At 39.7% G+C, this 25,532-nt stretch overlaps 1 protein-coding gene across 4 annotated transcripts in view; it reads right to left on the bottom strand.

Annotated features, from left to right (window-relative positions):
- Positions 1 to 917: 917 nt before the first annotated feature.
- The window catches only part of calcr (calcitonin receptor), a 48,349-nt gene continuing 23,734 nt past the window's right edge, over positions 918 to 25,532 (bottom strand). For 2 of the 4 annotated variants that reach the window (XM_034599603.1, XM_034599602.1), the window contains exons 2-22: positions 24,313 to 24,378; positions 21,645 to 21,792; positions 21,189 to 21,308; positions 19,576 to 19,664; positions 19,305 to 19,464; positions 19,065 to 19,175; positions 18,839 to 18,951; positions 18,266 to 18,337; positions 18,021 to 18,138; positions 17,785 to 17,897; positions 17,279 to 17,444; positions 17,070 to 17,180; positions 16,729 to 16,841; positions 14,751 to 14,842; positions 12,528 to 12,654; positions 8,063 to 8,216; positions 7,249 to 7,309; positions 7,025 to 7,091; positions 6,717 to 6,935; positions 6,079 to 6,120; positions 918 to 2,574 (exon numbers count right to left, since the gene is read on the bottom strand). In XM_034599603.1, coding sequence (XP_034455494.1) covers positions 2,353 to 2,574; positions 6,079 to 6,120; positions 6,717 to 6,935; positions 7,025 to 7,091; positions 7,249 to 7,309; positions 8,063 to 8,216; positions 12,528 to 12,654; positions 14,751 to 14,842; positions 16,729 to 16,841; positions 17,070 to 17,180; positions 17,279 to 17,444; positions 17,785 to 17,897; positions 18,021 to 18,138; positions 18,266 to 18,337; positions 18,839 to 18,951; positions 19,065 to 19,175; positions 19,305 to 19,464; positions 19,576 to 19,664; positions 21,189 to 21,308; positions 21,645 to 21,792; positions 24,313 to 24,357 — 2,463 coding nt within the window. In that variant the 5' untranslated portion in view covers positions 24,358 to 24,378 and the 3' untranslated portion in view covers positions 918 to 2,352. Of the gene's footprint in view, positions 2,575 to 6,078; positions 6,121 to 6,716; positions 6,936 to 7,024; positions 7,092 to 7,248; positions 7,310 to 8,062; positions 8,217 to 12,527; positions 12,655 to 14,750; positions 14,843 to 16,728; positions 16,842 to 17,069; positions 17,181 to 17,278; positions 17,445 to 17,784; positions 17,898 to 18,020; positions 18,139 to 18,264; positions 18,338 to 18,838; positions 18,952 to 19,064; positions 19,176 to 19,304; positions 19,465 to 19,575; positions 19,665 to 21,188; positions 21,309 to 21,644; positions 22,824 to 24,312; positions 24,379 to 25,532 lie in introns of those variants that run through there. The other 2 variants (XM_034599601.1, XM_034599604.1) reach the window with 2 other exon arrangements.

A 25,532-nucleotide genomic window follows, 5' to 3' on the forward strand; every position in this document is an offset into this window, starting at 1 on the left:
GCCTGACAAAGTAACATATTGATGCCTGTAGATTTCATAGCAGCTTGAAGTCTCGCTCCAAAAAATTCAGCAAATTGTTGAAATTTCGTCCTCGTCTCTTCCGGTCATCTTTCCAACTATTGGCTACAGCGCCCCCCATGATTTCCTGTGGCAGTGCTCTGTTTCGCCTGGATTCGTAAGCTCTCATGAGACGTGTGCACAAATACGGACAAAATGAATGCAGAGCAAGGACATCGTGTCCCCGTTTACGTTTCAAACCTAAATGAGCCTTAACAAGTTACGTTAATGTTTAAAAGAAGTCTAGTAATATATTCCTCCGATTCACAGAGTTAGTTTTTGTCAAGAAGCTATTCAAAAAACATCCGTTAGCCACGCTGTTGTACTTGGTGCACATGGGTAGTATTTTAGTCCTATTTGATTCATGTTTCCTATCAACTTAATTGCCCTGCCCTTTTATTTTAAACCTAAACATTGAGGTTGTCAGTATGAATAGGTTTGATGCTGTGTCAGAAACAGAACGGGGAGGTTAGAGCGTGTTTGTCATGGGATTTGTTGACTGTAACAAATATATATCATCTGTCTTTCCTTTTAAAATGTTCCCTTTGTGTGTCTTTTACAAAGAGTTGATTTAACTTTTTTTTACAGCCCTGTAAAAAAGAGAGCGCACATTTTCAGTTGAAGAGTTGAAAACAAATCACAGTAGTGAGCCAGCTGGAGGCTTTGTTTGCTATTGGCTTTGTTCTGTCGGATAATTAATATTCTTCTCTGGCTGATTTTAAATGTCTGTTATTGAATATGTGTTTAGAATCTTACTGGGCTTTCAAGTAGCTTTTGTAGATAAATGCATGATACATCTTTTATTAGAGTTTAAAAAGAACTGACGATTTTGAAGATGTTGTGTTAGGGTTAGGAGAATTCACTGTAGTCCTTAGTTTATATTCACATTTAAATGCAGGATTCTTAACTTTCATCCTCCAAAATGGCAACAAATCAACAATGACATGACATAGAAGTTATATGAATGTGTATAGGACACATTCATGTTTTTGGAAAGTGAAATGTGCCTTTATGACAACAAGAGCGTTCACCGTTTTATCTTTTCTCCTCTGTTTCTTTTGCCCTGGATGCTCATTCATACAAAATGCTACAAATTTCATGAATAAATATGCACAGAGGAAAGAATTTCACATTTTCAACAAGCAGAAGATTGATTAAAGGCATCCTGAACGTGACAAAAAGATGATCGAGAATAAGTTCAAACAGAGCAGCCTCCATGCTTGAGAGAAACTGCGTCTTTGTCAGAGTCATTGGCACAACCTATAGCATCATAGACTTATAACAGTGAAACAACTCTTGTGGCTGTTAAACATAAAGATAAACGTTTTTTTTTTTCTCTCTATTTTTGTGTGTATGTGTGCATTTAGCTTATTTAGCGTTTCAGCCCTGTGATGTTCGGCATCGGCACAAGTACAGCAACTGCAAAACAACAAAGCAGTCGGGAGTGCAGCATCACAGGACAAACACGAAGCACGTACGGAGGAACCGGCGAGAATCAAATGTTCATAGAAAACAAAAATAAAATCTTTTCAAAACATTGAAACACTTTTCCAAATAAAACATAGTGAACATACATTATGTACACAATTCCAGAGAACAGAGTTTTTTTTTTTTTTTATAAGGTTTGTAATACTGGTGGGTGGGAGTGTAAGTGTGTGTGTGTGTGTGTGTGTGTCCTTTCCGTCAGGGTACCACATCTGTGCTCATCTGGACAGTACACCTCTTCATAGCTGACCAACATACAGTACCCTTTGGTATAGGTGAGGTTTGGAAGGATTCTCCTTCACCATCAACATCATCATCATCAACACATCATAATTCATTCACCGTTTAGTCACATAACTGGTGTGATCGCTACCATTACATTCAGCTCCATCATCTCAAACAGATCCCACACGGTCCCCTCCCTGCTGTCGTCCCAGTCACAGTTATTTCCGTCTCCACACCAGCACAAGCCTCCGTTACTGTGAGCGCGCTCACACAGTTAGCAGCTTTAGGAAGTGGCGCGTGTCAAAAGGGGCTCTTGTCTCGTGCCACAAGTTCTCAACATCAAAGTTCTCAAAAAAAGTCAAAGTGTCAGGTTCATAGCTTGTCCATCTCCGTCTCAATGAGTTCTTTATGTCCAGACCCGTATTTTCACCCTGGGCTGAATAAACCAGAATTAGCCTCTGAGATTTAATCACTGAGATATGGTGGGAAAACTGGATGAATTTTCCGTCCTTACTGTACATCTCTGTTTCTCTGTTGCTCTTCCTTGACTCTTCCCACTGCTACACTCTTTATCCTCAGTGTGGCTCATGCGTATGTATCCCCTGTTTTCAGCTTCTCCAGCTCGGAGTCCTCCATGTGGCGGCCGTTCAAGTATTCGCTGTTGCAGTCGTGGTTGTACATGAAGGCAGGTACCTCGCTGATGGAGGTGGCCGTGTAGGACGTGGAGCGCATCGAGCAGTGGTCCTTTCGTCTCTGACCCCACTGGGTCTTATACTGCATCCACTGTCTCTTTAGAGTTGCTTGCACCTGGACCACAACATGCACAGGAAAAGGAGAGTTTAGCGTCGTGGTGAGAATACTTGAGTTTTTGGAAGAAAGTGGCCCTAGTGTGGGAGTCAGGCTCAGTAATGTGTCATCGAAAAAGCCATTTTTTTGTTGGCTGCATCTGAATAAAAATACTCTGGCAATTTCGTCAGCCTCATTGAACCGTGTAACTGTTTACCTTTTAGGTTTTGCACACCCCTTAAACTCACTTTGTCAAAGTAACACAAAGATTCCTCCCGTTTTCCTAATTCGTTTTTTTTATCTACTGTGAACACAAAATGATGCCACTAGAGGTCTGCATGCAGTTGCATTGCAGTGGGAGTAGGACAGGGCCCACGTAAACACCATCTTGTGACAATATTAGTGCAAGCTTTAATTGTTGCAGCATGTGTGGATTCAATCACATTAACCGATGCCAGTAGGGAAATGTAAACGCCAAAGTCACATTTCCTGCAGTGTGGCCAAGCTGTGCATGTGGCCAGATCATCACCTGTTTTAAAGGGAACACGCATGTTATCATTATGGAGCCGTAAATCATGTATTTATATGTGACACATAATCTCCCACATCTGTCACTCATAGCCAACGGCTCTCAGGCTGTTTTTAAATTATCAGTGAAATATTTACAGTTTGTCCTCAGTCTGTGATTTCAGGATTGTGGAAATCATAAAAGTTTGCACCATGATTGTGCAAGAGAGGTAAATCAATGTGACATCTTTTTATCTCTGTTTTTTAATGGTTGATAGGGCTCGACTGACTTGTCAGTTGGTTGATAAGAATCGTTTGATATGAGCATTTCACAGTATTGGCATCAGCGTTTGTTTGAACCAACATAAAAACTTTGATTTTAATCTTTGATCTATTTTACTTCATATATCAGCTGATATATCATTACCAGAAATCCCTAAGATTGGAATGGGCATTGGCCTCCAAAAATTCTCATCAGTCAGCCCCTAAGTAGTTACTCCCTAAAGTGATTTGTTTTTGTTTTTACAAATTATTAATTAAACTCCCTGACACAAAATTCAACTGGCATGTATACCAAATATACCACCAAAAATGATTAATACTTGAGGATGTCTGTACTTGAAAGAAAAATGCAGTATATATGTTTTAAGACAAATTGTATTGGCTTTCAAATCCCTCCCTAAAGATCGTTGTCCTTTCTAGAGTCGAGTAAACTTCAGACTCAAAATCAATAAATTCAAATACTTGGGCGATCTCCAGAGAATTCCCAATTTCACACACCTCATAGATGGATGATGCTACTGTCAGATGGAGCTAGTTTCCTATTGTATCCAGCCCGTTTTTTTTCCAGGCTCCAGATTCATTTGTAATGGACATATGTTTGAGCCCAGAATGTCACTTTATTCTTTTAAGAGTATTGTATCAATTTTTGGTGTTTTTTATAAAGGTCAACTTACATGGTACTCTGGGTGCAGTTCACTCATGGAGCAATAAACCTGCTCATTGCTTATGACATTAAGTGCGTGACGTCAAACTCCATCAGGCAAAAATATTTTCACATTTAGTTTTTCAGGTCAGATCTTCTGACATCCCACCTGTACCGTATCTGAATGTCAAACACCGACTCGAATTGTTTTTTGACAGTAAATAAAAAGTTGTAACTTCTACATCTGTCGTTATTGCGGTTGTTCGCAGGTTATAAAGCATCGTGCTGCTCGTTACTTTGAAGCAGCGCCGCGGCAGTAAAAGCTGAAGGGTCACGTCAGGTGAGGAGTAAGACACAGTTTATAAACGGCTGTGTGGTTTCCAAGTCCAGCTGGAAATTGACTCTCCTTTCAAGTCCTCCCGTCGGCCTCTCTGAGTCTGTCTGCCGCCGTCTGACTGCAAGCATCCTTCACTTGGTTCAGACACATCTCAAAGCAAATAAAAAAAGATTTTCATTAAAACCCCGCGTCTGGGGTTAATGGTGTTAGCGAGACCTTTGGGCTCCGCGGACTCATTGTGTGACAGATGCTTTCAAGCTCGAGGTCGCCACAAAGCCGGGCAACGACAATACACGCTGTTCGGCTGAATTAGGGATTTTTAGCCGGTTGTTAGACTCCATGGCAGTGTGAATAGCAGAGATCAAGCAATTACTGCACCGCTATTACTCTGTGTTAAAACTAATATGCTTTTGTAATTCTCCTGGAGTTGCAAAAAGTAAAAAATAAAGCAGCGGAAATATTTATACGGATAATGATGTAGTTTTGAGGTATTTATTTCCATGGGAAGAAAACAGGCCAGAGATGCATAAACAGAGCGAGAGGAGCATATTTAAATACTCAGCATGAGGTGTCTGGCACGGAGGAACTAGCCATCTACTGTGGGGTTGTGTTTGTCACATTCAGCCTGGAAAATAGGTCAGGCATTAGCTCATACACAGGCAGCAGGAGCACACCAGCATCTTCTTAAACGATGTAAACAATTTGCGAATAAACAATGCTTAGCGCGCACTGTATTCTTTAAGGGCGAGCCCAATTTTCCTGGGACACGCAGGGTCAACAAACCCACAAACTGTCACGCGGGGATGAGAGGGTCTCTTTGCTTTGCCTGCATAATGACCAATTTAGCTCCCTTAATCAGGACACGGGCTTCTGGGGCTGGGTTCAATTCTGGTTTTTGATTTCAAGGCCAAACTGCACAGACCTGCCTTGTTTGTTCAATGGCCCCATTGTGGTGTTAGGTCAGTGAGACAAACAGCTCTCATGCTGTATTTGTGATATCAAGCAAGACGTTCTACATGGAAGCTGCGCTTTGGTCTCATTATAACAATTAGTGTCATCATTTATATCATTAGATCAGTGTGCTATGTCACAGAATAAAATTATTAACATTACACTGCAAGAAAATAGCAGCTCTACTCGCGGATTTTTAAGAATATCAACTCTTGTTTAGCTAATCAGTCAATAGTGTGGAATAGATTAGTCGATCAACAGAAAACGAGCGACCACATTTCTCAGCGACGTTAATTACTCATTAATCAAGGACAAAATGTCAAACGTCCAATGTTTACAGCATCTCAAATGTGAATATTTTTTTGTATCTGGTTTTTCCCTTTTCACCTCCACCGAGGAGGTTTTGTTTTCACCTGTGTCTCTTTGTTTGTTGGTTTATTTGTTAGCAGGATTACGCAAAAAAAAACCTTTGAATGCTCCACTGAAGTCCGTTTCAGTGACTATATTTAGACAATTAGTACTTTCACCTCTAAGCAGCCAGCCAAGCTCTGTCCAAAGCAACTCTAAAGGTTAATAGTTCATTCATATATTATAGGCGTCCTTGTAAATGGATTTGATTTCCTTGGGACAAAGTCAGTTAAATTATTCCTCTAAAAATATTGTATCATGGAAAAGTTACATTTTTGGGAGCATGTGTGACATTATGATTTACTTCCTTAATGACATGTGTTCCTTTAACTGCAAATTGTGTTATTGTGTGGTGGCAGCCACATTGGTAATGTGTAAATACATGAACAGTGCTTACCTCTCCATTGAAGAAGCAGAATATTGTTGCCACCAGTAAACCCTTGAAAAAATAAGCAAAATTACACAAACTTTAAAATATACTTCTCCACTTAAATAATTAAATACTTATAAATAAAAACCAGAAGAGTATCAGGGAGCAAAGTAATCTCTTTCTAATGAATGAATAAACTGAGTGGACTGCAAATTTCATGGGCTGCTTGCCTTGTTGTTTAATAAGGTGCTTACATGGTAGTTAGATAAACTTAATGGAGTGACTAACTGGTTCCTTAAAACGAAATTCAGCAGTGAGTCACAATAATCAATCACAACCATCACGAGGCAGAGAACAAGGTCCCGTGGTTTGAAAGTTTCAACAGTGCCAAATGGCTAAATCCCACATTTGACAGGGCCCGAAAGGTATGAACAAATCAGAAAAATATGTATGTATTTCTTTTCCCCTGCATACTGTGGGTTCTGGTCCTCTAATATTTATTTGGTGTGGCAAAGACATGCAAAGTGCTTGAAACCCACAGAGAGGCAGCAGCGAAAGCAACATTCTTCTATTTGTTGCAGAGTTACCTTCGAACTGAGCCCCATACCTGACACTTTCATGGAAACCCTGATTAGTTTTGTGCCTGCCTGCAGCTAAGTACCCACCTGGTAATGCATGAGTATGTGCATGATGTACTCGTAGACCTCCCCCGCCAGCCGGTTCTCTGGCCTCCAGGGGAAAACGACAAACTGTATTCCCAGCAGGGGCACCAGGATCAGGGTGGCTCTCACCGCTTTCATGTACATGTTGGACTCTGCCCGGTGCGTGTCTCTCAATTTTGTCACCAACACTCTTATGATATTTAGTAAGAAGAAGAGGTTCACCTGAAAGATAAAAAATAAAACTGGCTAAGAAGTAAATCTTTCACCAAAATTGCAGAAATTATGCTGAGACAGAGGATGAGCAGACTTACAAGAAGCGCTGCCACTATAGGACCATGGACCGCGTAGAGCAGATGGGTTTCCACACTCATCCAACAGCTACAGAAGGAAAAACACGTCTGTCAGTGCTGTCGGCCTCCCAAAATACACACGCACATGAACGGCTCTGCTGCACGCTCTCACTCACTGCCACATCCAGCCGAGCACATGTGTAAACGTCTCCTGTTTATTTGCAGAATTCTGGAACATTACTCACTTGTCATCAAAATACTTTTTCCTTGCCACGGCGTGGATGGATGCAGGGACTAGTGGAAAGCCTTGGGCAGGAGGAAAGAGACGGCAACCATATGAGGTCTTGAGTGAACTTTGTGAAATTCATTTGTCATTTATGTAACAGTAAAAGTGTGGTTAGCTTAGTCAGTAGAGTGTTGGTCTTTAACTTCCTCATCTGACAAATGATGAATATTGTTGCAATTATTCTCAGATGTGGAGCAACTTTCTCATCCTCATTTATACAAACTGAATAATTTCCTAAAGCAAGCCTGCCAATTTTGAAATCCACACCCTATAATGAAAACCAAACCAAACACTATATACTAACACATGAATCCATGTACAGTTCATTTGCAGACGCTGCTGGGGCCTTTCAGCATATCGGCCACAGATGGACCTGACAAACTGGCTTCACTCCATCCACACACACACACACACACACACACACACACACAGACAGAGTCCTGAAGGTTATCCACCCATTTTTAATGATGAGCATCCATTTAGTTCCATCGTCTGCTTGTTTGACAGCCTGCACTCATTATTCCTGTCCTGAGCAAGGTGAAAAACAGGACACGCGCCGCACTAAGCGACAGGAGGGACAATAAAGCCGTCAGCACGTCCGGGTTGACGAGCTGTACGAGCGCTGCGTGGTTATGAGTAAATGGTGGCAGCTGGATTGTGTCCCCTCTTGTTGAAATGCAACGCTCGGTTTTCAAGCTGTGATTTGAGTCCAACATGGATGTGGAAAGGAAAACAGAAGAAATCAGCGTTTTGATCAAGTACAGACGACTCACCCCAGCCCAGGAGGTAGTACCAGTGCAGATGCTGCTCCTCTGCAAACACAGCCACCACGATGAGTGTGTGCAGGTAGATGCCCTCACACAGCATCCAGAAGTAATTGCAGCCCAGCATGTACATGTGGAAGAAGTGTAACACCTTACAGCCGACCTGCAGTGACAGCCCAAACAGAAACGGTTATTTTGTTTAATTTTGACTTTTTTACACTGATTGATTCCGATTAAGATGATGCGATTTAAGTAACCATGACATCATCTCAGCAGGAGACAAGAACAGAGCCGAGCAGATATTTCACTAAATCATGAGCCAGTGTAATGCTCCTAAGGCTGAGATGATGTTTACTCATTTACCCCCTCTGGATGTGAGCCGAGATGGAAATGAAGCTTTGTATTTGAAATGCTTTTTGATTGTGTTGGTCTTACTTTGCACAAAGAAGTTAAAAACAAGGCAACTTTCTGAAAGTGCATATTAGTACAGTGCTATACCATTTTCTGTGTATGAATCCACCAGAGTGCGGCAACATATCAACACGTCTCATTGTGTTTTCTGTTGCTTTGATTGACTCGTTATTATAATTTCTTAAAGGAGACTATTATTGTCAATCTTATCTAACCAACACCTGCTAATGCTGTCATTACCAAGACACTTATGGGTGTTCCATGAGCTGTAATTCCTCAGATAGCTGCCAAACAATGGCTTCAATGAACCTGACTATCCCCGGAGTCTTATCCAAAAAGTCTGAAAAACTTTTCCCATAAAAGGTAGCAGTTTGTCAGTGGCATATTTTGATGTCGGCCCTGTTGGTGATTTAGGGACCATTGTTGTATTTCTTTGGATATTAGTTACGCAGACGTGTTTTTGAAACATTTTTGACAGGCATCTCTGCGGGTTCTGTCAGCTCTGATGAGGGCTGTTTGCTTTTCCCAGTTCTGAGAGCTTGCAGCAAGTCATCAAGAATTTCATGAAAACTGCTGCAAAACAATAAGGATTATTTTCAGTCTAACTTCTCAGACAAATCAATTTCATACTGCAAAGCACATTTTGATTGTTCTATATAGTATCATTAAAAAAAAAACCCAATATGTTCCTTTCTTGGATTCCAATGCTTCCCACTGGTTTTGATGATTTGGCACACAGCCGGTCTAATTCATATGTTCCTGGCTGTTTTTCCTCTTGGTATAAAACTATACCCGAAACATTGGAGGGATGTCCCAGAAGGATCAATGTTAGCACCCCCTGCAATCTACTCTACACATAGATAATGTTATTATAATTAATGTAATTATAATATAATCCTGTTCAAAGGTAGGACCATGACAGCAAATCACATGACGGGCTAACATTTAAATATCTTCTTAACTGGAGAAGAGGTGTTTTGCAACACAAACTTAAATCACTGGTTCTCGGAGTCATTAAATTTCTATTTGCTGATATTTTTAATGCAGTAATACTTGTGATATTTGCAGTGATTATACCTTCATCTGGTGGTTTTGTGTGACTGAATTGTCTTGTAATCTTTATATATAATTTGATTTTCATCTCAATGAGCCCTCTTGAATAAGACTATTAAATAAAGTTCAACGTTTCCCTAAAATACATGTTTGGAGAGACTGTAAACACTAGAAACCGTTGTATGAATATATATTTTGAATATTCACACTGGGGTTTCAGGTTCACATCCTGTGTTAAAAGAGCATACATGCGGCGACGGTATAATTCAGATATGCTGGCATCACTATTAACTGCTGCTCTCGGGGGTCTTCTTAGCTCAAGTAATTCATGTCTAAACTTTTAGCCATGTGTCTCCCGCACTTTCTTACCTTTCTCTTTCCAGTTGAGGAATCTCTACTATAACAGACAAGGACAGAGTCGGCTTCAATTACTTTTCACCAATTCCGACCTGTTTTGCTTCGCAGCAAGTCAAGGTTTGTCTAAAGTTACTGACAATGTTCTGGTTTACAAATCAAGCTGCTATAGATCATGTAGATGTTTCTCATGTTTTCAGCCTCCCCCCTGGTTTGACATAAGCTTTGGGGATTCACTCCTCCACTGTGCTGGCTGGCTAAACCCACAGTTTGTAAGACCAAACCAGAGAGAATGAAAAAAGCTTGTTTTCACTGGGAGAGTAAATCTCCACCACAATCCGCCATTCCTAAATCACCAGCGCGACAAACAGGCTCATAAGTGTCACTTTGGCAATGACATTTCAACATGCTTCCCCAACAGACACCCGTGAATCCTAACCAGTGGTGCTTGAGATGTTTTTCCTAGGCTTCCTCTTTAAACCCAGGGCCTTGTTGATCTGATCAGAGCTGACATATATAAATCAATAACCATATAGAGACAAACAACCATTCGCACTCTCAACTACATATACAGGCAATTAAGACTCTTTGGACTGTGGGAGGAAGCTGGATTATCAAGATGAAAAACCCACGCAGACACAGGGAAAGCAGGCAAACTCCACACAGAAAGGCCTGGACCTGCATTTGAACCCAGAACTCTCCTGCTGTGCGGCAACAGCGCTAACAACTGCACCACTGCGCTGCCGAAATATATGTTTCCTCACTTTGATGATGAAGGATGTCATTCCTATCTGCTTCTTGGACAAGTTGGGAGTTGGTATGTGACTAAAGACGACCGTCGGGATGTGCCAGACGCAGCAGGACACAGAAGCAAACCCAAACCGCAGCTGTCTCTTGGATGTTTGTAGTGACGCTCCGGCTCAGAGCAGACTGAGGCTAAAAGGATTGTGTGAAATGTGAGCCAACACCACAATCCTATCTGCTGTATTTGTTTTGTTTTTTGTATCGCACTTTGATTATCTGCTTTTTCATTCATCTCTAATTTTCACACAATTAAATAAAGAAAGGACGTTTTTTTATTTTTTTATTTGAATGTTTTCAGTTATTTTTTTTCCAACAGGAAATATTCTGACATCTTGTATTAACTTGGACTTTAAGAACCCGCGTGTGCTCAATTTTATTCAGTTCTACATAAAAGCAGAAAATATATGGTCCTTTTATGGAGTTGGAAAAACTCTGCAATAACAACTCTTAAGAAGCAGAAAAGCACAGAGTTAACAGGCTTTCATTATTTTGATTTCCAAAAAGGAGTGGTTCTTGAAGAGCAACACATGAATTTATGCTCAGTCCTGATAGCCGGGCATTCCTACGAGAGAGATTTATCATGTCTACCTAAGCAGACCTCTGGGTTTCAAAAAATTCACATAAGGCTTTCAATGTGGCTCCAAAACAGAAGAGAGCAAAGGGAGAGAGCAAAGAGAAAAAGTCTGTTGACTCTGCAACGCTGCCCCGATGTAGCACGCTGAGATGAAATACTAATTAGCATACACTTAAAAGTCGACAGACCTATACATATTTAAAATAGAGAGCAACTATATCTAAGTTTAGTTTCCTTGCATTGCTTGGCTTCACAAATCAAATGGATTTTAAAAAGCTCACCAAATTTTTTTCGTGCTTGTATCCTTGTTAGGTTTTGCATAAATTGTGAATGCATTTGTATCTCATTTAAAGACGGTGGAACTAATCCTCTTCCACGCTCTGTGTTCTGCTAACTGGGTTTTTTGCTAACACAAGGTTGTAGGGATGCCAGTGCTGGTCAGTGGTCGGCCCATCACTGGTCCAGACTGAACTATCATAACAAATATTGGACTCTAAGTAGAGGCCGACTGCTAATGATTTTTAGGGGCCGATGCTGATATGAGGGTAGTAAAAAAATGTCCAATACTGATAAATCTCCAATGATTCCGAAGACTTCGTTATTACCTTATAACAAAGTAATGTAATTGAGGCTTGATATTTTACCGTTTAAGTATAAACAAAAGAAAACACAAATTAAAAGAAAATTTAGATATATTCTATGTAAAATGTAAACATTAATGCACATCCTTTCTGCATTGTTAACATCTTTTTAGACATTGTATTGATCATTGTAAACATCTAAATACATATAAATATAACTATAAATCCACAATTTGTGTTGGACAGACTATTGACAGGTCTTCATATCGACACATATCAGCAACTGCACTTATAAATCAGTCGGGCTCCAACTATAACATTCAGTAATAAATTGTCAGGCCTTTAGTGAAACAATAACTTTTTTTTTTAGCAGCATAATCAGGTCTTAATTTGAATTTGTTAATTTCTTTGAATCATGGCCAAATATCTGCAAAAGATTGACCTGATCAGCGGCTTTTTTTTTTATTAACTGCAAATTGGAATATGGTAAACACATGATAAGTTAGTTAGTGTCTGAAATCTCATTTTACTGCTCACTAATTTGGGAACAATTGAGAATCTAGGTAGAAGTGAATGGGTGGTAAGGAGATTTTAGACCCAGACTGTATTGTCAGCATGCTAGCATTGTCATTGTAAGCTTTTTAGCCTACTGATGTTGGCATTTAGCTCAAAGCACTTGCGGTGTGTACAGACTCACCGGGTTTCTGCCCACCACTTCAGGATTGTTGACCACCGCTACAAGGTAGATGATGGTGAGGGCGGAATTGAGCACATAGGAGCAGAAGAGGTTCTTGTGGAGGGTGATCCTCTGGCAGCTCAGACTCCTGTGTAGAGACCGATGCCATCATTAATCTTGAAACACTGCCAGTCATAATTATTAGAAAACAACATCAACACATTGGGAATTAAATCATCTGACAAATAAATACCAGACATTAAATAATCTCATTTAATCTCACGCTGATATTTGTGGTTGGTGGGAAAAGAAATCCCTGGGATCAATGAGATAGACTGCTGCTAAGTACTCTACTGTACATGAAAGAAGGGCTGTTAAATAATGCATAATGGGTCCCACGGGTGCTTCCTCATTACCTTGGCTGGCCACTCAGAATTAATAGCACAATGAAAAGCTTGACAGGCAAAGTGAAAACAACTATTAGAAGTCATTCATTTCCAGTAGCTTTACTGTTGGCGGTGTTTAATCATGTTTTAATTTCGGGGCAGAAATCAAACGGACTGTGGAGTTTCAAGTCGGAATGAAACTTGAAGCAAATATATTTCCCAGAATGTAGCCTCTCATAAATATGACCTGTACAGTTTAAGAAATGATATCCTATACTGTTCATGGCCAATTTTATCATTGTTGAGTCATAACCCCCCGAGACACACGTAAAAGAGGAGGAGAGCTTTATTTTCTAAAGACAAAAAAGACAAAACAACACTGCCCATTTCCACTGTCTCGTTCACCCTCAACCGGACAAAACAGGAGACGTAGAAGTGGCTGAATGCTTATGAAGAGTATATCGAAAAGGAGATGTCAAAATACAGGTCAATCCACGCCTTGGCAGCTTTTTTCACACTGTCACCGCTCTGACCGGCTTCGTATGGACCGTTCAACCAGCTCCTGTTTTTCAACGGCATCCTGGAGTATTTTTATCTGGGAATCATGACAGTTTTGATGTAGAGTCATAAATAACAGAGTTCAGCTGTACACCACCACATACCATTGTAAGACTCACATCTGGATCTTGTAAGAAACATTAAGCCTCCAATATTTTAAGTGTCCTGGCTATAAATATTCAAAGTTAAAAAGAAAAAAAAAAAAAAAAGGAGTTATTTGCCAATAGCTTTTTCACTTTATTTATTGAGATCTTAATTTTTCTTGATGAATTGTGAACGTCCCACTGAACTGGTTGTGTAGCTTTGTTAAGCGTTTGTCTCTCAGTGGGTGATGGGGTTTTTTGTGATCATACACCTGCCCGGAACATGGCCTCTGGATTTATGAGTGTGTTTAAACGCACGCAGCACAGTGAGGGTCTCGTACAAGATCTGTTCTGGATAATGGCTCCGTTTAGGAGGTCAGCACCCGTCACCACGTCAATTTTTACAACTGCAGTGTTCTACAAACGCAAGGCCAACAAAGTAACTCATCCAAATATTGTTTCAGAACATAGTTATTTTTTCCCCTCAGGCTTCATTTCAGTTTTTTTTAACCTTAGTGTATCATTAAGAAAGATATATAGCTGTAGTGAAATGAAGTCTTATCTTTTTCATTCCCAGATTCCAGGGACATTACCTCAATATGATACCTGTGTTTCCTTTATCCACTTTACCTTGAACTCTTATCTAATTGAATTTCAACAGCAGAGTCTGTAATTAATTAATTAATTCTGCAATCGTGCACTTTCCCCTTCTGGGATTAGGAAGTACATTGGTATGAACATCCTTAATGAGCAATGCAATCAGGTACACGCCTTTCTAATAAGAGTAAAGCACACCAACACATTCAACGGACGTCACAGCTTACCAGTTGTGAATCCTAAATATCCATGAAATAAATGGTGCTATACGACGAAACCAAGTTGGCATGAAATTAGTGAAAGTAAGATTGTGTATAAATTACACTCGGAGAAGCCGAGGAGCTATTTTCAGGTGTAGTTTGCATAAATTTGTGAAAGTGAATATGAGAGTGATTTGCAACTGCAGTCTTCAGTGATAAATTTATAAATGCTATTCATACTGAAGATGATTGAGCCTTTCAGTGTAAAACTGCCCTGGATGAATCACTTAATGATCGTTTCCCTGTGACGAACAGTATCAGCCATTTAAACCATCCTGAATAATCACTTTCACTACCATGTGCACCATCCATTGTATTGTCACTGTGATATACATGGAGGACAGATCCTTAGTCCATTACCTGAAGTAGAAGAAGATGGCCAGAGAGATGAGCAGCGACGCTGTGGATAAAGCGTGACCCACGATTGCCATGTAAAAAAGAATGTACGCTGACTGCGAAAAAAAAAGACAAAAAAATTATGACATTATTCAGTTTAACAAACAGGGAATAAGAAATCTTGGTTGGGTTTTGCAGCCTCTGCTTTTACATTAGTTGTTTTGGCATCACTTCTAGTTTCTGTAATCCATGATAAATGATGATACCGCTAGAGCCGACTTCACTACAGAAAAAATGCATCACCCACACAAATAATCAGACATCAGTCTGTATTGATTCCCCATATTCCAATTTAACTGTCATATTTAAACCAGTTATTTGTACGTGAAAATGGAGTAAATACATAAAGTAAAAGTCTTTCATAAGCATCACTTTACTATGAACAAGGGAAACCTTTTAAAAATGTGTTACTCCTGTTTTCTTTTTCAATATTGTAGATAAAATGTTATGTAAGAATGGATAAATAAACAATTGCAATCATTTTAAGCTTCAAGAATGAAACTAACTACTTAGAGAAATTCTGATATTTATTTAGTACATACTAAGCAATATAAACCGATGCCACCATTACATAAATAAAATGATGAACAAAGAAATCTGGCAGAAAGTGGTAATATTATCTAGCCACATATTAAAAAATGAAACCAATGTTTTCATACCTCAGTTCATGTTTTGTTCCTAACGTGTAAAAGATATTAATAAGAGTAAAAGTTGGCATCACATCAACAAAAATAATTTGGCTTTATTTCTCTTTTGAATCTTTACTGCTGAGACGCTTTGTTCTCTGAAGTATCGTGAGGTCTGGAGGCTGCGTCAGCAAAGATCAGGTTTCTGTGGCAACTGATGCAGCAGCTGATCGCTGGTTTAGTTCTGATAGTCTGACTGACTTTTTGTCCTTCTCACAGTTTTGCCAGAACAGCTGTTCCATCTGTCTGGTTCGACTACTGGATATAGCTAGGGGAAATTTCTCGTAATCCTTTGCAGAAGTTTTGTTCACAAGTCTCAGGTATTTACAATTGGCCAGTGTCCTTGTTCCAGATGGAGGAGTGGAGTAGTGTTATTACTATGTATATGGATATTTACTAGGCGGAAAAAAACAACCACTTTTGGTACTGTTTAGTATATAAACTTGATTTTTAAGAGACAAGCTGGATAGGGACTTCATAACATCAACATAAAGAAGAAAGGGTTGCAAAGGGAAATCCCCCCAAAATATCTTTTTTGCTAATTTTGGTACAATTTAGGCTGGTGCAGAGTTTGTGGTTTTGCACCTACCTTCACAAGCAAGAAACATGATCATATTACCATGTAGTGAAGCATGGATAATACTGATTGAACCATTTAGAATATATTAAACTAAAAACTGTTTAAAAGTCGTGAGAAAATGAAAATTCTCCTTTGGCAAAATACTGAATTGAGCTCCCTGGTGTCTTGGTTTGTCTGGTTTCCATCTGGAAACACTGTTAGCAGCTTGGCACAGCAGCCTGGTGCGTTTGGTGATGAGAAGGCGTTAATATGTGTTGATGTTGAGACACTCACACACTGTCTGGACCTGTCTTCATGTGTTTATAATGACAGAATAACCCGAGGGAAAGGAGGCTTGTTTTTGTGGCACCATAGAATATGCAAAGCCTGTTGAACTGCTTTACCCGCCTTTGCTACTTGTCGGATTAAAACTCAGTTGGTTCATTATAAATCCAAATCATAGCTGCAGTCACCAGCTACTTTCTATGTGTAATTATTTCTGTTGGGGTCTGATAATAATGGTGTCTAGAACAATATTTATGTGCAACTACATCAGAGCTATATTTCCAGTTTCCACATTTTCCCATACTGCAAATACGAGGGGATTCTAGGAAACCAAAAAGATGCTGACCCATCTCACTGTGGCCAGCGTGCATCACAACTATGATAGCAAACTACTTTATCTTAAATAGATTACCTTCAATTTTGCCTTGGTGTTTTCGTTGCAGAGAGTGTAGTTGGACCAGGTCCTGTTGGTGTCCGGGTGGCGAAACCACTGACCCTCCTCCCCACAGTACTTAGTGGCCCTTTCTGCAAGTAACAATTAAGTAATAAATATCTGTAATGTATTCTCAAAGAATTTCCTGAAATCCATACAGATCCTCGTCCATATAATTTGGTTCCATTAGACTCGGTTAATAATTCATCCTCAAAGTGATTAATATTTTATGCTCCAACTTCTTTAAAAACAGAGGATCAGAGGGGAATTTATCACGAGAGATTTCCCGAGTACAGCAACTCCGGAGTCTCCCTGCTCACCTGTCGGGTCAAAATCCACAAAATAATTGGGGCAGTTTTGAGATGTGTGCGTTCCTGCCGGAGTATCGCCCCAGCAAAGCCAGCCATCCCAGTTACGACTGCAGTGAATCCCTAAAACAACAAAGTCACAGGGAGAGTTAAAACGTCCAAAGAGCAGTAGCACAATGACAGAAAGTCAAGGCTTTGGTTCATTGAGATCTGACCACTACCTGATTTGTTATAAGGTACATCTCGATTCATTTTCTCAAAGCATTTGTACTGGCTGTCGAGGATCTTCTTCCGCACGATTTCCTGTTCTTGGGGGTTAACTGTGGGGCTGACCGTGGCTTCATCAGCGGGCTGATCCTCAGCGCCTCCGGAGAGCTGGGCAGCTACCTTCATTTTAGTGACACGCACACACAGCCGCATACATACATAGTCATTATCAGCCAGGATGACGCAATGAGCAGTGAAGCAATAGGGTGAAACGCATGACACGCAATTATGGCACATAATTCGACAAATTTCCTCAGCAAATCATATTAAGCTGTACATGTACGACCCTGTGAAATCTATGCTTATCACTATATTTGGTCTGAGGTTTAGTAGTGGAAGCTGCACACATACTCTTCATTTTCTTACAGTGGTGGGGGCCGCATGCCTTCAGCTTGCAGGAAAAGACATCAGTACTGCTAAGATGAGTTGATTATTAGATATATTGTAAACAAGAGATAACCTTCAACTTCTCCTTAGTGTTGACAGCACACAGTGTATAGTTAGTCAATGTGCTGTTGGTCTCTGGATCGCGAAACCACAGGCCGTCCTCTCCACAGTACTTAGTTGCCTTGGCTGTAAAAAGTGATAAATCTATATTTAGTTACAATTTCTATAAATCTATATTCTATACATTTTAGATTTTGTTAATAATTCCTTTATCATGAGAGCTTAACAAGTCTCACTGTCACTGCTTACCTGTGGGGCCCAAGGCAAAAACATAATCAGGGCAGCTCTGGGAGGCGTAGGTTCCAGCTGGAGTATCATCCCAGCACAGCCAGCCATCCCAGTTCCGTCTACAGTACAGACCTGCAGCGGCAGCAGCAAACCCAGGAAAAAGTATTACAAATGTTGACAGGCCTCTTGCTTGTGCAAAAGTGAACTGTAGGAATCACATCAGAAGAGTTGCACAGAAAAGGCTCAGTGGAGACAGCATCAGTACCTGAAGTGTTCAAAGGTGGATCTCGATTTATCTTGAGGAGGCATTTGTATTGATTCTCAAGCATTTTCACTTCCTGTGGAAAAACAAACCAAGTCAAATTATTGATAAATAATTTTAAAATAAATTGATCCCTCACAAGCTCAGTCAAAGACATTAACTTATGCAAGTGACCATAGTAAACTCTTCAGCTGAGACTGAATTGGTTCACATTAGTATCCTAAACTATTTTGTACCTTTTGTTAATACGGATCAAAATCACCGTGTGTCTGATCTGATCTACTGAATGCCTGTTAAGTTACATCTCTATATAATGTACCATTTTAACTCTGCTGTTTTTAAATGCTGTTAATTTTTTTATTTGAAATGGTTTACATTTGAATTAGTTCATTAGAATTTGGTGGCAGTTTGTATTTTCAGATTTTCTGAAAAAGTGAAAACCCTACCATACCTGCTATTATATTATAACTGTTAACAGTTGTTTTTTCTTTTGATTAACATGTCCCAAACATGAAGGAAGATTTGTAAATTACAATAAGTACAAAAGAGGTAATAAATTACATGAACAAAGCATTACCCTTTGTCTTTTGTCATGGGTGCTAGCACACAGTGTATAGTTGGTCCAAATCCTCTTGGTCTTTGCGTGGTGAAACCATTGCCCGTCCTCTCTGCAGAATTTAATCACCGTTTCTGTAGAGAATAATTATGAGATTAAATCCCACCTCTTTAAATACTCTCAGCACAGGATTAAAGGGGAATTTGCCACAAGAGGGTAAAATGATCTTCCTGCTAACCCTGCTCACCTTCAGGATCTAAGTCAGTAAAATAATTTGGGCAGCTCTGGGAGGCGTAGGTTCCCGCTGCAGTATCGTCCCAGCATAGCCAGCCATCCCAGTTACGACTGCAGAACAGACCTGCAGCAATAAAAACAAAGAAATGTTTACAGGTATCTTTGTTATAAAATTGTCCAACATAAAAACCCATGTTGATATAAAATATAAATATGTTTGTTGGTGGATCATAGTGACGTAGTGGGCTAGTACCTGATTTGTCATACGGAGGATCTCGCTCCATTTTCTTGAAGCATTTCTTTTCATTCTCAAAGACCATTTTCTGAACATCGCTGCTTTTTTCTTTGTAGGCCTCAATGGCCTCAATGGTTGTCAACTCTCCTGCAGCGCCCCTCAAAAAATGGGGGATTTCCTTCAGAGAAGAAAAACTCAATGTAAAAATAGCGTACAGAGAAACGAAGGCTAGATTTGTCTTGTTCAAAGGGAAACCAGTATCCCAATATCAATGTCAGTGTCCAAATACCTGTAATTTGTCCTTTGAATCAGGCTGACATGTGGAACCAGTTTCTTTTACCCAGTTGCCCAATTTGTCACAATATTTGGTCACTTTTTCTGTAAAAGAGTAACAGCACAATCCATTAGAAGATTTTCCTGAAAGCTGCGTTTTATTGTATGAGATTACTTATTGTTTTTGATTGGGGTTCATGTCCCGTAAAGAATCTCTGTATTCTTTGGCTCTGTCTTTGTTTATAAGCAGTAGTACTCTATGTTGGCATCATCCAAACCCACACGTCTGACCCTGAATCATTACAGAACATTACAGAACAACTGTGATAGATTTAACTTGGCACACGTCTTCAAACGTTATGTCAAGCAGGACATTTTTGGGGTATTCTTCTGCCAAATTTTAAAAAAGTTGGGCTTAAAACCACATGTATTGTAGATCCACAAATGGGCAAAGAATGAGATCATATTGTTCCTGACAACACCGACCATTGCACGACTGCCTAGTCTTCTCTGACAGCTCATCTAGTTTTCAACAATCATTTCCAACCGTACGTCTCCCCCAAAGCCTCGAATCAGCAGCATCGGTTTTCAGAAGAGGAGCCATAAGGGGGACTCTTAATGTCAGAGGCATTTTGGGAAGATCCTTTATGAGCTTCCTCTTAAAAAACACCTCCTCTGTTCTCTCATTCATATTCTCTCTCCTCATCCATCTCTCTGGCTTTGACATCCCCATCTTTTGTATAATCCCTCTTTTCTTTGCTTCTCTCCTTTCTTACATACTCTGTTCACTCGTCTCTCTGTCCTCTCCCTCACCTCCCTTCTCTCTATCATGCTGCATAGCCTAAATCAGACATTTCTTGTCTCCAGATCTCTGCAACTAGACATTATTGAGCCTGGCTTTCCTCACCATGTAAACTGCACATATTTCTGTAAGTACTTATTTCAATTTAAATCAATTTCACAGTCAATTTGACTAATTAAAACATGTCAACATTTGACAAATATAATAGACGCAACGTACAGCTGGGGCTGATTAAAATGTCATTACTTGTGCAGGTATTTCGTTAAACCAAAGTATAGGACATAAAAATCCTGATGTAATTATAGTGCAAAGTCCAGGCATTGCTTGAAGGTATTATAGTTATTTCTGGAACAAATCCAACTGGTGGATATTGAGATATTTCACCAAATTTGCTGGTAGTGTTAAAGCAAGATTTTATGACAGTCGGCCAGTAGTTGTTGAGATATTTTATTCAGGACTAAACTGATGGACTGTTAGTGTCATGTCTAGGGCAGCTAGCATAGCTTATAAAAAGAAGTGAGGAGTTATTGTGAACTAAACACTGTATATAAAGATAGACGACATGAATGCTGCCCAAAAGTGAAGCGTCTTGTAATTACATGGTTACATTAAATAGAATTTCCTAAAATATGAGCTATAACCTCCCTGCTCTTCCTTTATATCATGACTTCCCCCTCATACACAGAGAAGACTGGTTCATTTTATTGTGTTGCCTGCTGACCAAATCAAACGTTGTGCAGAAAACTGGAAAACCTGAATTCCCAGCATTCTCGTTTCAGCCAGCTGTGTTTTGTGGATGAAGTGTAAGAAGTGCAAAACTGTCTTACCAGTCGGGTCCCGGTCAGGATGTTCTGGACAGTTTTGTGTTACAGATGTCCCAGCTGGTGTCTCATCCCAGCAAAATAAACCATCCCATATACGTCCACAGAATGTACCTCCAGAGGGGAATGAGCCAAAAAAGAAAAAAAAGTGTAATGACTAATCTGGATAGTTTCCAACACACATTTTGTATGTCTTCAGTTGTTTGTAGTGAGGGTCAGTGTAACATGGTTTCCCTACAGCCCATGAAAATGATGTTAACCCAAAGTTTCTACTCTAAAAGCCCTTGAACCAGTGCAGCAACCCCACCACCACCATTATCTCTAACAACAACACCAGCACCATTATCTCTAACAACAACACCCGCATTTTGATCCCAATCTCCCACCTTACAACCCTGTGATTGTGATGCTCTCCCAGATGCAATTGATTTGGCCTCAAGAAGCCTTGTAATGACTTCTCACCGGTTCTGTTGTCTTGGTGGTCTTTGTTGGACAGCTGAAGACATTGGAATTGACCCTGGCTCACCGCCGGACTCTGTCCCTCTGTCATGCTCTGTCCACGCCTAAGTGATGGGTCTGAGATTGGCTCAGTCCCTGCTGCAGCCCTGTGCTATAGAGACGACATTAGCAGTGAGCAAAGGGCAGAAGAAATCATGCATAATACTAATTTGCATTTGGGTATAGTGTAGATCGGAAGGTGAGAATGTGTGTGGTGGTTGCTTCTCTGATCTACATTCCCTGGACTTTAAAAAGTAAGATAAAGCATTAATATCAAGAGAGAAGATTTTAGTCAAATTTGTGATATTTAAAAGTTTTTATGATGCTTTGATTAAGATATGCAACCTTACAAAGGATGAGCATCTAAATAGAAGAGTGAACTTGCAAAGTTTCTGAAGCATCTTCAAAGCTGATTCGATGAGGATTTCACTACACTCTGAAATCCTTGTCCCTTTCCATTCATGCAAGTCATTAAAGTGTGTTCGGCAGCTCACAAAAGAACGAAGCATCAGTTTTTCTCAAACTGAATCTTATCTATTGTCTGTACTTGGAGGTAGCTTTAGAATTGAAGAAGCCCGCTGTGAGAAATGCCGATCTTGATAATGCTCACTGAAGTGATAAAGAGCCCATTTTGCTTTGACTTATCTCAAAACATTTTTGGCTCAAAATTAAGCCTCTCAGAGCGCCAGGCTCATCCACTCACATGTTCTGAATCATTTGAGGGTTTTTTCGTGCTGTGCCTGGGAGATTGTCTTCATGTGCTTTATCACAATTGAGATGAAAACCTCCTACCTTTGACTCTTTGTAGAAAGGAATACTCATGATACCAAAATAGCATTCCTACCTGTTGGATAAAAGCATGCAAAAGGCAAAACCTTTGAAATAGAAAAACTGAGAGTGCTGTCCCATGTAGCAGTTTAGCAGCCGTACATATGATGTCACTCCAAGCATTGAAGTAAATGACGTCATACATACGACCACCAGGCCACCACCAGTATCGTCAGATGGATGAGAAAAAAGAAAAAAAAAACGTCTCTCCTCCTTTAGTACAGCTCATTAATCCTCCTGAATTGACTTGACATTAGCACTCCAGCAAAAAAACAGTCCAGAAACATGAAGCAGAACAGCAAAGAGACATCAGACACACAGGAAACTATCCAGGACCTCACTGTCTAGGCTGATGCTGAACAGCAAAGGAAACTGAAATGGCAAATTTCCATTTCTCTCTAACATTGAAGAATAGGGGACCATTTTTTTTTTAACAAGGGACCATAACTCAAGAAAGAGTATTTCTGAAGTTAAGGCTTTAAAAGAATCCTGAAGTGAACATGTCCACGGGGACTGATGCTGACATCCTTGTAACCAGTTGGTAACAATGATAAGTGAATGGGGTCTAGCTCTGAGCATTGGGCAATTTTGAGCCGCTGTGTTTAAAATATCATTTGTTAAAGGACGGTCATTAAGTTGATTTGTGTCATTTTAAAAGCAGCAAATCCATGAAAGGAAATTTCCGAACAGGATTTGATGAACTAGAACACCTTCATCCAACAGCTAGGCATATTTTAAAAGACATGATTTTCACATATATTCTAAAACCTTTAACCAATGATTCATGAATCATGTAATTTTCCAAACACCAGAGCGCACTGTGAATATGGATCCATCCTCAGAGCTGAACTAGTAAAATAACGTCATAGGTTCTGCATTAAGATTTTACATTTTAGGTGGGCACAAACCACCAACGTCCACTCCAACCCCCAACACCTTTATAATAAATTCAGTAGATAAGAACACATATTCTTATACTTCAATATATGTGTGGGACCTTTTGTCAGGAATGTGTTGACCAATATGTCATTGTGCTCATATATTAAAACAACATACTTGTAAATTCCTACTTGCAATGTTTCCAAACACATCCATGGAAATAAATATTGAACATATATTTATGAGAATAATTATTATGTTCTAATGCAGAATTTTCAAGGGAATCAAGGGTTTTGCATGAAGTTAAGCTCTTGATTAACATGTGTTATGGGAATTTTACGAGTTGCATGTGTTGCACTTCTGCTAGCTTGCCTAATGTTTTCATTTAAAGGGACATTTTGATAAAATAACAAACTGTGTACAAATAATAAAATGTGTAATCGTAATGGTTAAAGTATATATATATGTACAAAATACACAACAGTTACACCAACTACAAAAAAAAACAATGCAATTGTATAACTTTTTCAATTTGTGCTATATCCACACAAAGAGGTAAAATTGAAGACGTCCTGCATATAATATGTGTATAAAAGTAAAAGTAGTAAAAATCAGTTAGAAAGTGGTGAACCCCCATGAACAAACATCATGTCATTGATCATACCTCCTCTCTTTTCGGCCATCCCAGTTTGTAATAAACAAGCTGTACTAATTATAAACTATAATTACTTTGAAAGTGTGAGTGAATATTAATCATGATATTTTTTGCTGATAAAAGAAAACCACTCGACCACAACACATTACATGCCTACAGCAGTTAATGAAAATTGAATCCTGTGCTCCAACAACTACGGCACACATAATGGACAAAATGAGAAACAGGACCTTTTGACAGCATTCTGCGAATTAAAAGATGAGAGCTTACCACCAGGAGAAGCCATAGGGTCCACAGGGAGCCCGCTAACTTCATATCTTCCTCTCACGGGCAAATCTGCAGGAAGGAAGAGGAGAACGACGAGTTAAAACGATCAGAAAACAAGATGCCTGCCGTGAAAGTGAGTGAACAAACAGTGTGGCTGTATCAACTCAGGATTACTCTCTCTCGGGAGAAGACCGCAACAGCAATCATTAATCTGAAATGCAAAACACTGCAGCAGAAGTGATGCAGTTTGTGACATTTCCCTCTGTGTGTGGGCATGTGTCAGAGAGAGAAAGTGTTTGCATACCAATATGTGAAACATCAGTATGATAGAGTAACGTAATGTTGTTTGAGGAAAATTAAGCTGGAAAAAAACACAAGACTGAGACACAGTCAGACATAAATAGTTGATGGTTATCAATCGTCTTGTGCTGAGGCTGTGGATGAGCTGCCAGTTTAGTACCCGAGTGCACGTGAGATTAGAATTCACTCCAGGTCTCTTTGCTTTGGCGTGCTGAGTCCCTGTTGGAATCCCATCACTCCACAGTTTGAATAGTTAGGACGACTTACTGGTTGCTTTCCACACCCCACAGCAGCCCAGGGGGCTGGTTGTTCAGCAGACACACATGCATAAGGAAGTCATTGAAGTCACTGGGAAAGGTTAGCAGGATTGATAGTATTGGTTTTGGCTTTTGGGAGCAAACCAGTGGTAGGCTACTGAGCATTATTTTTGACAAATAACTACAGAAAAGAGATGTCTGGATTTTACCTTGGATTTCTCATCTGTTTTCCAAGGTTTTTAAAACACGAAACTTACTGTAAATACAGTAATTGAAAGTACATATGAGGATGGATATTTTCATTAATATTAGTCCCAGATGAATCCTGTTCTGGATCTAGACTCAGAAAATGGTTAAGATAAGATAAGTAAGTCCTTATGAGAATCAGGAGGAAAGTTTCCAGACATGTGACGGATGCAAAACTGAAGTAATACAAATATTTCAGGATCAAAAAGAGTTGCCAGAAGATGTCCAACATTGAGAGCTTTTACTAATAAGGGCCGACACTGGTGTTGATGTGCTGAAAACAAAAATAACATGATTTCCGCTGTGGATTTCAACCATTAAGTCCTGCCTTCAACAAGCTCTACCCAGACACAACCCCTGAATGTTCCACAAAATGACTTTTTGTTGTGAAAATTTCTGACTCAGATGATCTCCTGCTGT

The sequence above is a fragment of the Hippoglossus hippoglossus genome, chromosome 11 (genome assembly GCF_009819705.1).
Source record: "Hippoglossus hippoglossus isolate fHipHip1 chromosome 11, fHipHip1.pri, whole genome shotgun sequence".
Classification (NCBI taxonomy): Eukaryota; Metazoa; Chordata; class Actinopteri; order Pleuronectiformes; family Pleuronectidae; genus Hippoglossus; species Hippoglossus hippoglossus.